Genomic DNA, 12,610 nt, shown 5'->3' with positions numbered 1-12,610 from the left:
CTTCCACGCAGCATGGGATGGAGGCTGACTCTCACCTCCTCTCCCCGTCACAGCTTCAGGCAAGCCCCCAGCTCCCTCCTCTTTTCCTACTCTTCAGAGCCTTCGGACCCTCCAGTAGGAGAAGGGGAACTCGCCCTGGTCAGAGGTTTGGGAGGGCCTCCTGTGGCTCTGAGCATGGACAGACAAGACTGGAGCAGCCCAGGGTGCTGGGCCTGGGACCAGAGAGGGACGGGACAGGACGGATCCAGCCAAGCCCACCCTAGGCCCGCTGCCCCTCACAGACTATCACAGACTTGTGCCCCGGCTGCCCCTATCACAGACAAGTGCTCCAGTGTCCTTGCCTGTCACAGCAACTCTTGGCAGCAGGAGGGGAGCAGCAGGAAGTGGTTCATTATTCCATCCTTCATTAGGTCTGCATTAGGCAGCCCGAGAGGAGAGGAACCGTGGGATGTGCAGGAGGAGGCCTCTGCTTCAGATGGGCCTGTGAAGGGGCTGTGGCGCTGGACCCGCCCCCTGCAGCCTCCTTCCCAACTGCCCCCTCCCTCTCCCCTGCTCCCCGACTCCTTTCATTCTCACTCCTCCTCTTCCCCATTGTGCCTACCAGCCTCCCCACCTCCCTGGGGGCTCCCCAGGGCTCTCCCCTAAAAGGGGACCTCCCCTACGCAGGTCTCCATCCAGACTTTGGACAACCACCCAGTGGCCCCTCCCCCCAAAGAGACAGTGCCATCGGCATATCCCCGATGTGTGGTCAGTCAGCGGCAGAATGCAGGGCGGACTCCCGCCCGCGCCCACCGCGACCGACCCCTCTCCCCTTGACCTCAGGCTGCCACTTCGGAGCCTGGGCCGCCCCCGAGCGGACCTGCCCTTCATTCAGGACGCTCTGTCCGGGACGCTCCAGGCTGCGGCACCCAGAGGTCAGCAGGGGCCGGTTCCTCCTCTCGGACACCTTTGTTCTTCTCCCGCCTTTGTCCCCGGCCTGTCCTCCTGACCAGCCCACAGCCCCGGCGCGTCTCACCCCTCGCCTGTCAGCTCGCCTCTCCCTCCCACTCCCCTTCGTGGCCTTTGGCCCGCTCGAGCGGGGCAGCCCGGCAGGGTGCGGGGTGGGGCCCCTCTGCCCTCTCGCCCAGCCCCCAGCCCGCCTGGCCCCCCGCAGCCCCGCTCCCCCACTGCTCCCTCTCCGGCCCACGCCCCCCTCACTTGCCCCGCGTCCCGCCCCCTCAAACACCTCCCCTCGCCTCCTCCGCCCCCTCCCCATTTCCTCTTCCCTCTTTCCCTGGCCCTTCAGTCCCTGGAAGTCAGGCCTCCTCCTCCCCTCCCCTCTTCGCTCTCGTCCTCTCCCTTCTCTCTTCCCCCTCCAGACTCCACTCCTTCGCCTGCTCACTCACCCTCTCCCTCTCCCGCTTGCCCCCCCCTCTCTCCCCCACCTCTTTGTTTCAGCTGAGAACCGGCGGCTCCTCGGGACAGTTCCCACACCGCAGTGCCTCTGGTGAGCAGACAGCGCCGCTGAGGTGAGCTGGGGGATCCGGCGGGCGGGCACAGGCAGGCGCGGGCAGCAGGAGCTGGAGCTCCAGGGGGCGAGCGGGTGGGGACGGGCCATCTAGCTCGCCGCTGCTCTGTGCCCCGGGGCCAGTGGGAACAGCAGTCGGAGGAGTGCCAGCTTCAGATTCCCCGGTGGTCAGCCAGGTGGCCGTCGGGGGCAAAGCCAGTCTGGAGCTGGCAGGTTCTGCCCCTGCCCGGGTGCCTGGCTTCTGAGGGAGACCCTCAGAGGCACTGGACTGGGGAGGGCAAGGGCTGGGCTGCCCAGAAGTGCCATCCCTGACGGTCTGTGTGCGGTCCTAGAGAACAGGGGCCCCGGCCCCTGCCTTGGGCTGGGTTGCCGGGTGGCAGCAATGGAGCTGTCCGTGCGGCTGTGACCCCAACAAGTGCCTGTTCTCAGGGCACGGTGGGGGGCTGCTGCTCAGGTAGGGGGTGTGGGCAGAGGAGAGCTCTGCCTGTGTTAAAGGAGGGCTGCTTTCACTCCAAGCTACTGACCGCCAGGCCCACAGAGCCACATGGTGGAGGGGCGCTTCTCCCTGCCCCAGGGGTCTCTGGTCAAGCTCCTCCAGGATAGGGTCCCCAGGACTGCTTTACCCAGAGTTACAATCAACAGGAATTCAGGTCCAAGCCCAGATGTCCCCGTGGTCAGCTTCCTGGGCTGAACTGAGGATAGGGAGGAATGCCTTGATGGGGGGGGGGGGGGGGCGGGTGCGGGGACAGCTGGGCGACAACCGGTAGAAACAGAGCCCTGGCTCTTGAGTGAGGCTACAAGTGTGAGCACTGGAGATGCCCCAGCTACATAGGGATCCAGAGATGCTGGGCAGGTGGGTGGGAGCGGATGGAAGGGGCAGAAGCCAGTGCCGTGGGCCCCGCCCCCTTCTCCCTGGAGCTGGAGATGGAGAGACCGCGCAGGAAGGGGACACCGTGTGCCCCTCACACTTCCCCAGAGAGGCAAGCAGGGAGGCTCTGCAGGTGGGCCGGGGTTGGGGTGGTGAGGACAGGGAGGAAAGGCCAAGACTGGGACAGGGGCAGGGTAGGGGGGTAGCCCTTGGCTATTTGGTTAGGGCAGGGTCAGATCCTATAGCTCCTTGAACCCCCAGGAGCCAGCAGTGGACAAGAGAGTGGTGGGCAGTCACCTTGTGAGGCAGAGCAGCTAGGGGCATATGTTGCCTAGGACTGGGCGGATGGGGCACTTGCTTCTGGGGGCCCACTCTCCCTAGACCTCTTCCCTGGCCAAAGCCCCCTCATCTTGGCTGGTGAGAGCCCCTCCCAGATGGAGGAGCACCACGGGCAAAGAAGCAGAATCACGGCTGGGGACCCTGAACTCACCCCACCCCACCAGCCTCTCCAGAACAGGGCAGCCAGAGCCCAGGAAATGGGACAGAAAAGCCTTAAGAGTGGCCCCCTGGTTCCCCAGTGAGGGGCTGGCTGTCAAGACACCCCTGTCTCGGGGAGAAAGGCCAGCCCTCCAGGCCTGGGCACAGCTCACCCTCTCTCTATGGGCCCTCTCTCTCTCTCTCTCTCTCACAGCTGCCTGCCTAGGCCACTGTCAGCGCCACCTCCCTGACTCCCCCTGGCCCCCACACAGCCCCTGTGCTCCCCTAGCACACTGGATTCCTCTAGCCCAGAGAGGGGACTCGTGGCCTGGGGTCAGGCCAGTTCTCACGCACCCAGCCTGGGCCTCATCAGGTCCCTTACACATGATTCCAGTGGACCAGGCTGCCCCACCCATTTTTTTCTGAGCCCTCATGGGCTCTCTCCCAAGCTGGGCCAGCTAACTCTAGCTCCAGCTGAGCCCCCAAAACTGGTTCTGTCATCTCCCAGGACGCCATGCACCCCAGCAGCCATTAAAGGCCAAAGTACCACACCCTGCTGGTGCCAGTCCAACGCCAGAGTGTGGGAGTCACTCGCTCAGCCTCAGTGACTGCCGAGGCCTCCTGGGCTCAACCCTAAGCCTGCATGGAGGAGGGAGCCTCCCTGAGCTTCTCCTGGGAAGAGGCTAAGACCACTCTCTTTCCTTCCGTCCCTGACCCCCTTCCACAGAGCTTTCCTGCCCACATGCATCTGCTGCCACCACATACCCAGAGAGGTGAGGATAAGAATGCTGTCCCCATTAAACAGAAGGGAAAATTGAGGTCTGGGAAAAGAAAGCTGGCATGGCCAGGATAAGGACCTAGGACCTGATTTCCACTCCAGTGCTCCTTCTTGGTCTTTCAACTGCCGCCCTGGAGAAAGCCTACCTGAGGGTACGATGCCTACGCTCACCAAAGTCCACCCGCTTCCCAGCCTTGCCACCCCCCAAATCCTCATACCCTGATGGCATGCCCAGTGACACAGGGCTAGGTGTCTGACCCAGGGGTGTCTGACCCAGGTCCACTCAGTGACCGTCTGTGGGTTGAAGTGGACACACGCATGCCTACGCATGTCCCTGACCGCACACACACAACTGTGCACACAGATGCAGACACACACCTTTGTGTAGAAGCCCACCACTCAACCGCGTGTGGCTTTCTGCCAAATCACACACACAAAGGAGCTGTGAAATCTAAGCCAAGAGGGGCTGACAAGTCTGTTCTAAGGACCCCTAGATGGACCAAGGTGGTAAAGGACTCCTAGATGGACCAAGTGATAAAGAATTCGCCTGCCGACGCAGGAGACGTAAGAGATGTGGGTTCGATCTCTGGGTCAGGAAGATCCCCTGGAATAGGAAATGGTAGCCCACTTGTTATCTTGCCTAGAGAAGCCCGTGCATAGAGGAGCCTGGCCACTAAGTTGCTCAGTCATGTCCAACTCTTTGCGACCCCGGGGACTGTAGCCCACCAGGCTCCTCCGCCCATGGGATTCTCCAGGCAAGAATACTGGAGTGGGTTGCCATTTCTTTCTCTAGAGGATCTTCCCGACCCAGGGATCGAACCCAGGTCTCCCGCATTGCAGGAAGATGCTTTAAGCTCTGAGCCACCAGGGAAGCCCGGCTATAATGCATAGGGTCATAAAGAGTTGTACACGACTAAAGAGACTTAGCACGCACACAGATGGACCAAGCATGATGATGTCATCATCCCTAAGCCCCTGGCAAGGAACCAGGGAAGCAGGAGTGGACCTTGGGCTCTGGCTGAGCCTGCACCAGGCCCCAAGGTCTCTGAGCCCCAGAGGGTGGGCAGAGGATAGTCAGGAAGGTCCCAAGCAGGTTCCCATTCTGGCTCTGTGGCAGACCTGCTGTGCTTCCCCAGACAAGCCACCTTCCCTCTCTGTTCACTGGCTTTTATAAAACAGAGGGATTTGGGTTAGCAGACACCTAAAGGCTGGCCAGGCCCACTGCCCAGCCACTCTCGGTTCATCTAGGGGCAGACAATGGAAGGGCCTGTGAGGGCAGCAGCCAGGGAAAGCTTCTGGGGACGGAGATGAGGGCAGCGCGGGGACAGCAGGAGCCCGAGCGGGAGGGACAGAAGCCAAGAGCCAGGGCGGGAGTGGTTCCTACGGCCCATGGCTGAGGGTTATGGGACAGATAATAAGTCCTACAGAACACTCACCGTGTAGGCTTTGTTTCACATTTTCATCTAGATTGCACTCAAATATATCCTTCCTCATCTAGGGGTTACCAAATGGGCAAATCTAACAGCTTAAGCCCACTCCAGCCTCCAGCCTCCCAGCCCCAACAAACACAGGCTCAGGGCAGGGGCCAAGGAGGTGACACGGCGGGGGCGGGGGGGGGGACTTCTGGCCAGACCCCACCCACACTCAACCCCCTCAGCAGGCGAGTAAGCAGCCACGCGTCCAGGAAGCAGGACCGCCCGTGCTGAGGATGTCCGTGCATACACACAGATGCACTCCTCCTCCTGGGATGCCAGCACCAACACCTGCATGCTTGCATACTACCACACACACACGCGCGCGTGCACAAGCTGGGGGACACAGCGGATGGGTCCTCAGCCATAGCCCCAGCCTTCGTCCTGCTCTTGCGGGAAACTTGGTGCCCGGTGCTAACACTCATGCCTCACAGGGAGGACTGAAGTGGGGCCAGGGCATGTCTAGAGGGTGCCAGAGGTGCACCTGGGCACAGGCTCAGCCACGTGAGGACAGTACCCCTAAGACTATGACCCTACTCGCCCCCGCCCCAGCCAGAAGAACCCTCCTGCCAGGACAGAAGGAAGTGGAGCCCCAGCATCACAGAGGGGTACCAACTCCCCTCTCCCCTAAATCTCCCTGGCCCCCAGAACCCAGTTTACCTGCTCACCTCCCTGTCCGTCCTCAGCCCACCAGGAACCATCTGCATGCTGCAGTCTGGAGTCCAAGTACAGAAGGAGGCTCTTCCCAGAGGCAGGGCACGCCAGCCCTGGCCCCGAGTCCCTCACAGCCTCAGAGAGGAGGGCATGGCTGGGGTGGGGTGGGGGCCAGCAGGAGCAGCCCCAGGCCTCGCTGTTCTCTATGGCTTTTTATTCCTATGTGATTCTACTGCTCACTCATATAGGGATTGGAGCCGTGGCGCACGGCGGGGGCAGCCAGCGGAGGGCTCGGACACTGAACAAAGAGGTCCAAGGAGACCAGGACAGCGGTCCCCGTCTCCCGGCGCAGGCTGCTAGCCTGGCCTGGGGAGCCCCTCCCCGGGTGCTCCCCTCCCTGGCCAGCTGGAACAGGGGGAGGGGCCGTTGGATCCCAGCACTGGAGACCCCTCACACACTGCAGGCTGGCACCAGGACCTGGACTGCGTCCCCAGAGGAATGGCTGAAGGATCTGGTTGGGGGCGGAGTCGGGGGGTCAGTTCGGCTGGGAAAAAGGGCCTGGCACAAGGAAACAAGACCCAGTGTCCTATGTGGCTGGTGGTAGGCCCTGGAAAAATGAGGCAGCTCAACCAAAGAAGGTACAGTCTGGCTAGGGACTGTCCAAAGGCAGAAGGGAGAGAAGTCCTTGGTGGGGCAGGCAGCAAGCTAGTGCCCAGCGAGGAGACACCTCAGCAGGGATGCCACAGCGGGGAGTGACAGACAGCAGGACTAGCGTCCTCAGGCCTGCCCTCCCTGGGGTCTCCGCTCACCCACATCAAGCATGCCAGGCTCAACCCTCCCAGGCTCCCATTTAGGTGAATCGAGTGCCCTGCAGAGACGGGACAGCCAACTCCTGCAGGGCCCCCGTGCCGGGGCTACTGGCGGCCACCACTCTGCTCCTGGCAGCCCCTGCCGGTCTGTGCTCTGAGAGAAGACGCACTGAGAACCCAGAGCATGATCCTTTTTATTTTCAGTCCTTCCTGCTTCACCCCACAGAAGAAACAGGCTTGGAAGCTGAGCAGAGGGGCTGCCTGGGGGAGAAGACTAGGACAGCAAACTGGCCCAGGGGCCTGTCCTGGTCCTCTGGAGTACCCACTGCCATGGCTGAAAGTAGGGGTGGAAGAGAGCCCCCATCTGCCTGGTCAGTGTGAAACTGGACACACAGAAGAGGCCCTGGTTGGGAGGTGTGAGGACCAACCAAGTAGCCATGGCCAAGGGAGAAGGGGCCCTAAAGCTTGGTCGGGCCCTGGGGACCAAACCTGGTCTGTTCCAGGACGCTGCCCTGCAGGCCTCTTCTGGGTTCCCCAAAACATGACCTACATCATCACTGCGGATGCAGGAACAGAAAGTGGGCGTCTGTGACATTGGTGCCAGTCAGCCCCGTGTGCAGCAGGTGTGCCCCACCCTGGAAGCGGCAGAAGAAGGTATGTGAGTCATTATGGGCCAGGAAGGTGGCCACATCCAGACCCTCAGCGGCAGCTTGGCTGGTAAGCTCAGGCCTGACCCAGGCCCCGGCTGCCTCTGTGGGCCCATCCTGCCCATCAGTGCCGCCGCTCAAAAACAGCACGTCAACAGTCCCCAGTGGCCACTGTCCCAGCTCCACTCCGACACGCAGGGCCAGCTCCTGGTTGCGGCCACCCTTGCCTGAGCCCTGCAACCGCACCGTGGGCTCGCCACCAGCCAGCAAGCAGACTGGGCCCGGAGCGCCCACCACAGCCTCCAGAGCCTCCTTCAGTTGCAGATCTGGGAGCTGGAGGTCAGCTGCAAGTTCATAGAGTCGTTCATCTTCCTGCACAGACGCTCCAGCGCCAGGCAGGGCAAGGTGGGCTCCAGCGACTCGGGCCAGTAGCCCGTAGAACTGGGCCACACTTTTCACATCACCCTGTATGGCTGTGCTCAGCACCACAGCCCTGTATCCCAGCGCCTCAGCCTGCTTCTGAGCCTCAGCCAGTGCCAGTGCATTGGAGCCAAGGATAACATTGAGGACGTGACCACAGGTGTGTGGCCCGTGGGGGTCAGAGTCTGCCCGGGCCAGCACAGTCTTCACAGAACGTGGCAGGGCAGTGCGAAGGCCATAGCGATTGAGGATGTACAGGCAGTCTTGCACGCTGTGGATGCTGGCCACAGTGGGGCCGCTGGCAATCACCTCCACGGGGTCCCCCACCACGTCTGACAGAATGAGGCTCACCACCTGGGGAGGGGTCGCAGAGGCAAGGCTCAATCCCACCTGATCCTTGCCTCAGGGCCCGAGAGGACAAACTGCCTTCGTCTAGCCACATGTCTTCACGCCACCCAATGCACTTCCTCGCCCACTTCTAACCCCTCTCAAGTGGGTGTGCAAAACACCTAGCCCTGTGGACTCCCATACAGGCCTCTGCCCTTCATCTCCCTGGCACATGTGGGCCTGGTTCCACCAGCCCCAGACTGCCTGGTGAAGAAGGGCCCCACACACCTGGGCAGGGTAGGCGGCCTGAGCCAGCCCCCCGCCCTTGAGCTGGGACAGGGCCTTCCGGATGGTGTTCAGCTCCTGGATTGTGGCTCCCCGGGCCGCCAGCAGCTTGGTTAGCGTCTGCTTCTCCTCCAGCGTGACAGGTGGGATGGGGGCGGGCAGCAGGGCTGAGCCCCCCCCTGCAGAGACAGTGAAGACTTTGGGCAGAGGGGATGGATGGCACGGGGACTTCCCGACCTGGGGAGCCGGCAGGCAGTGCTCATTTAGGGATGTGGCGGCTAGAAAGAGGGGTTAGGGTGCCCCCGTGTGGACATACAGTGAATGCCCACACAGTCACCACAACCAAGGCACCTGAGGTTGAACTCTGCCTTGGGGTAGCCCAGGTCCCAGCAGACACTGGAAGAACTATTCCTTAAGACCTTAGAAGAGGAAAGAGACCTGGAGGAGACAGCGGAAAACGAGGGAGGGGACTCAGGGAGTTGGAAACCGGGGTCCTAGCCCCAGGTGACAATGGTGCCGAGGGCAGCAGCAACTGAGACGTTTTCCTTGCAAGACCTCAGCAGGGTGCTCCCTGCGTACCCTCTCACAGGGGAGGGCCCCACAGCTCAGGGGAAGCCACCAAGGAGTCAGCCATCCAGGTCTTTACTGCCTCTAATCTGTGACCTCGAGGGCTCTGACCAATGGTTCCTTGCACACCTGATTTTGGGAAACCTCCCCGCTGCCCCCCTGCACCCGCGCGCGCGCGCGCGCACACATACACACACACACACACGCACCCCGTCCTAAGCCAGTGCGGCACCCTCACCTGAGATGAGCACAAGCAGCAGATCGTCAGCGGTCAGGCCTTCGGCCAGCTGCCTGATGGCCAGAGCAGCACGCAGAGCGTCCCGGTCCGGCAGGTTGTCCTCCGCGCCCTCGAATACCTGGATGCGGCTGTGCGGCTTCAGCAGCATCTCCCTCAGGGGAGAGAGAAGGGAGAGCCAGAGATGTGGTGGGCTCTGTGTCCCGCTGGCTTCTCAGATGTACAGGTGAAAGGGATGTGAACAAGGACGCCCACTGACACCCACCCTGGAGCCAGGCCACTCCCAGAAGAAACTGGAAGCTGGTGAAGGAAGGAGGCCCCAATCCAGGCTGAACCTGGGCCCAGGTTCCCCTCCAGACAAGAACAGCACCCCCAGGTTCCTTACTGCTTGCCAGCGTGCTCCATGGCCGCACGGATCCCCTTGGGAACACTGATCACTCCCTGCACAAGATGCTGGCCCAGGAGCTCCTCAGCTGCAGCTGCCATGCCCAGCACAGCCTTGCCAAAGCCTACCAGGTAGAGGTTCTGCCTCAGCTGAAAGCTCCGGTCCCGCACCTTCAGCTCTCCGCTGTCGGGGTCCAAGGACAGGGCGCGCTGCAGCAGGGGGCCCGGCAGCACTGCACCCACAGTGCTCTCAAACAGCTGACGTGCCTGCTCTGCCAGAGCCATGCTACTGGCCATGCGGGCCAATGGGCCCCCCCAGAGGAGTGGGCCCGAGGGGGCTCTGGCCAAGTGACGCAGGACCTGCAGGGCTGCAGCCATGCCCCACTGCTCTCAGCACCACTTGGCGTCCATGGCCGCCTAGGAGGAAGAAAGCACTGGTTAGGCTGCTGCAAAACCAGAGACAGGAGGCTTCAGGGCCAGTGGACCCCACAGCTGCTGCTGCTGCTGCGGGAATAGGCCATCTGCCAGACCCAGGAGAATCCCTAAGGTCCACAGCTGTCTGATCTCACTCCAGTCTTCTGAGCCCAGGCCTGCAGTCTAACCAACCACATCCTCCTCTTCTGCAGGCCACGCGCCAGCTCTCTGGACACCCTGCCCAGAGTCCAGAGGTCCTGTTAGCAGAGCCTTCCTCCTAGACCACCTCCTTCGGCTGAGAGTTAATCATTCACAGAGGAAGAAATTACTATCCGTGGCTTCCATCCTGCCCCTTTCCCACCTCCTGCACTTCTGAGCCTCGCCCAGGGCAACACCCCTTTCTGGCACTCCTTCCTTGCCTCTTTACCTCTTTACTTGAGTTGCGACAAAGCTGCTGGCTATGCCACCAACGGGAGCCCAGTGACCTCCAGGCTGCTCTGTTTTATTATCTCACAGGCCTGGGCTGGGGAGCCTGGAAAGACTAAGTCTGTGCAGGGAGGCTGTAGATTTGTTGGGACACTGACAAGCAGGTCCGGGCACATCCTTGGGCCACAAAGCCTGAAGAATCCCGCACTCAGGGCCAGCCCAGCAACAGCTTCAGGTTCAACTCTGACTCATAGTAGAACCTTAAAAAAGTCCTTAGACACCACATGACTCCAGGTATGATGGGGTCCAATCTGCAGGACAGAAAGGATGCCCTTCCACCTACATGGACAGACCCACCCTTGCCAAGAACATGTCTTTTGCTCTAACATAACAAATCTTGGATCACACCACCCACAGGGGTGAGAGCCACGTGGCTGGGGCAGGCAAAGGGCAGGCTTCTACCACTGAAGCCAAACAGTCATTTTCCCCACTGGGCACGGTAAAAGCCACAGAAGACTTGAAGTGAGGGTCAAGAGGTTGCAGAGTAGTTTAGGGACAATAAAGTGCTAAAAAGCCCATCTCTAACAAGGCGTTACTTTAATAAATTATAAATTTACTTTATAGTTATAAATTAATAAATGCCCACCATACATGCTGACTGCAGCAGCAAGTGTGCACAGAGCAGGGGAATCGGGCTCCAGCTCTACCACAGGACAGCTCCGTTTCTCTCACTGGGTCTCCTGTGCAAAATGAGAGGTGAGATGAGACTAATGCTCTTCCTTTGACATCCCTGGGCTCTCTGAAGCTGTCCACCGTTAACACTGAAAACTTCGACTGCAAACATCGCTTTATCCTACACCAAAGAAAAAAAAACCTGGCAATGTCCAGCCTCGGGTCACTTAGCCTGCATTGAGCTCAACTTTCCCATTTAGAGAAGACAAACCGTTCCTGACTCCAGCTGTGAACGGGAAAACACAGAGGGAGCTGCCATGGGGATTCAAAACGGGTCCAGCAATTGCTAGGGCTGGCCAATGAGCACTGGCCATAAAAGTGGCTTAGCACGTAGCAATAGCTGATTTTGACGGTCTGGACCAAATCTGTACCTGTTTCCCCGATAGATACAGGCCTAGAGGATACCAGAGTTGCCAATGGATATCAGAACCCAAGGCAGGGGGCGCCCAAGACTAAGGCGGCCAGAAAAAATACAGAACGTCCAACCAAATTTCAATTTCAGATAAATTAGGAATTGTTAAAAACTAAATATGTTCCGTACAATATTCGTATCCGACTCTTAGCGACCCCATGGACTGCAGCCTACCAGGCTCCTCCGTCCATGGGATTTTCCAGGCAAGAGTACTGGAGTGGGGTGCCATTGCCTTCTCCGATTTGGGACATATCCATACTAAAAAAGTATTTGTTTATCTAGTTAAAATTCAAGTTTAACTAGACGCCCTGCATTTTTATTTGCCAAATCCAACAACTCCATTTGGAACACCGCTTCTCCTAAACTAGCCTGAGCTCCAGGAAGTCGTAAATACAAAGCCGACCCGCCTTGACACCTCCCCGCCACCAAGGGGGGCTCTAGCCCTTCCCCCACCTTCGCCTGCCTGCCCGGCGCCGGAAGTGATGTCACCCGCAGGCAAGGGCCTCAGGCTTTCCTCAGGGAAAGGGCTGTCGCGTAATGTCCGAGAAAATAAGAACCCGCTGCTGCCTGGGCCCACAGCCCCTGAGCCAATGGCCCTGTGGCTCTGCAGGCCCTCACGGCACCGACATACCGCCTAACCATTCGGCGACCCGAGGTCCAACCCTAGGGCCGGAAGTGCTCGATGGGGGCGGATCCGGATCCGGAAGTGTGGGGGCGGGGTTGGGGCGCCGATGGCGAGGGGCGGGGTAAGCGGGAACCAGAGCCGGAGCTGGTATTGGTTCCGCCCTGCTCTCCAAGAGGCTTGGATGCAGTCACCTTCAGGCCTCAGTGCCTTCATCCCTACAGTGGGATAATAATCGCCACCTCTCCGGTTGCTATAATCTGCCCACTCCTTTATTTTGTACGATTCAATCAGTCGCACATACTTTCCTACCTCCTGTTAGGTGCTGGGCATTGGACAAAGCAAATGGACTGAGAATCACTACTTACCCACAGCTGGCTCCTCCTGGAGCCAGATGAAATCATCCCTGCCACCGCTTTAATTCCACAAGGCATTCGTGTTCCCCGCCTTCTTCCCCGGGCTACCAAATCACAGCTCTGATTCAGCAAGAGAGTTCCAGAATCAGCAAGAGAGTGATTCTGAATCACACGAAGTACATGTGAACACGAATGACCCTAGGCCTCCCGCCCTGTCC

At 60.1% G+C, this 12,610-nt stretch overlaps 1 protein-coding gene across 4 annotated transcripts; it reads right to left on the bottom strand.

Moving 5' to 3' along the window:
• Positions 1 to 6,739: 6,739 nt before the first annotated feature.
• On the bottom strand, positions 6,740 to 12,121 carry GLYCTK (glycerate kinase). 4 transcript variants are annotated; one of them, XM_027523140.1, is made up of 6 exons: positions 12,046 to 12,121; positions 10,917 to 11,010; positions 9,432 to 9,847; positions 9,050 to 9,201; positions 8,248 to 8,423; positions 6,740 to 7,986 (listed from the first exon to the last, which is right to left on the bottom strand). In XM_027523140.1, the coding sequence occupies exons 3-6, from the start codon at positions 9,806 to 9,808 to the stop codon at positions 7,120 to 7,122; spliced, it is 1,572 nt and encodes a 523-aa protein (XP_027378941.1). In that variant the 5' UTR covers positions 9,809 to 9,847; positions 10,917 to 11,010; positions 12,046 to 12,121; the 3' UTR covers positions 6,740 to 7,119. The 4 variants fall into 4 exon arrangements, with proteins under 4 accessions (XP_027378941.1, XP_027378943.1, XP_027378940.1 ...); XM_027523142.1 differs by having other exon boundaries at positions 10,922 to 11,010; positions 11,868 to 12,119; XM_027523139.1 differs by having other exon boundaries at positions 11,868 to 12,099.
• Between the last annotated feature and the right edge of the window lie 489 nt (positions 12,122 to 12,610).

The sequence above is a fragment of the Bos indicus x Bos taurus genome, chromosome 22, assembly GCF_003369695.1.
Source record: "Bos indicus x Bos taurus breed Angus x Brahman F1 hybrid chromosome 22, Bos_hybrid_MaternalHap_v2.0, whole genome shotgun sequence".
In the NCBI taxonomy this organism is placed as follows: Eukaryota; Metazoa; Chordata; class Mammalia; order Artiodactyla; family Bovidae; genus Bos; species Bos indicus x Bos taurus.
The sequence above is the reverse complement of the archived record's forward strand: the minus strand, read 5'-3'. Positions and strand labels throughout refer to the sequence as shown.

Bases quoted from the DNA above. Each gene is read 5' to 3' on its own strand.
- GLYCTK (XM_027523140.1), bottom strand. From the start codon at position 9,808: ATGGCTGCAGCCCTGCAGGTCCTGCGTCACTTGGCCAGAGCCCCCTCG. The intron at 9,202-9,431 runs GTAAGGAACCTG...CTCTCCCCTGAG, and splicing joins ATGGAGCACGCTGGCAAGCA to GGAGATGCTGCTGAAGCCGC. The intron at 8,424-9,049 runs GTGAGGGTGCCG...CTGTCTCTGCAG, and splicing joins GCTGCTTGTGCTCATCTCAG to GGGGGGGCTCAGCCCTGCTG.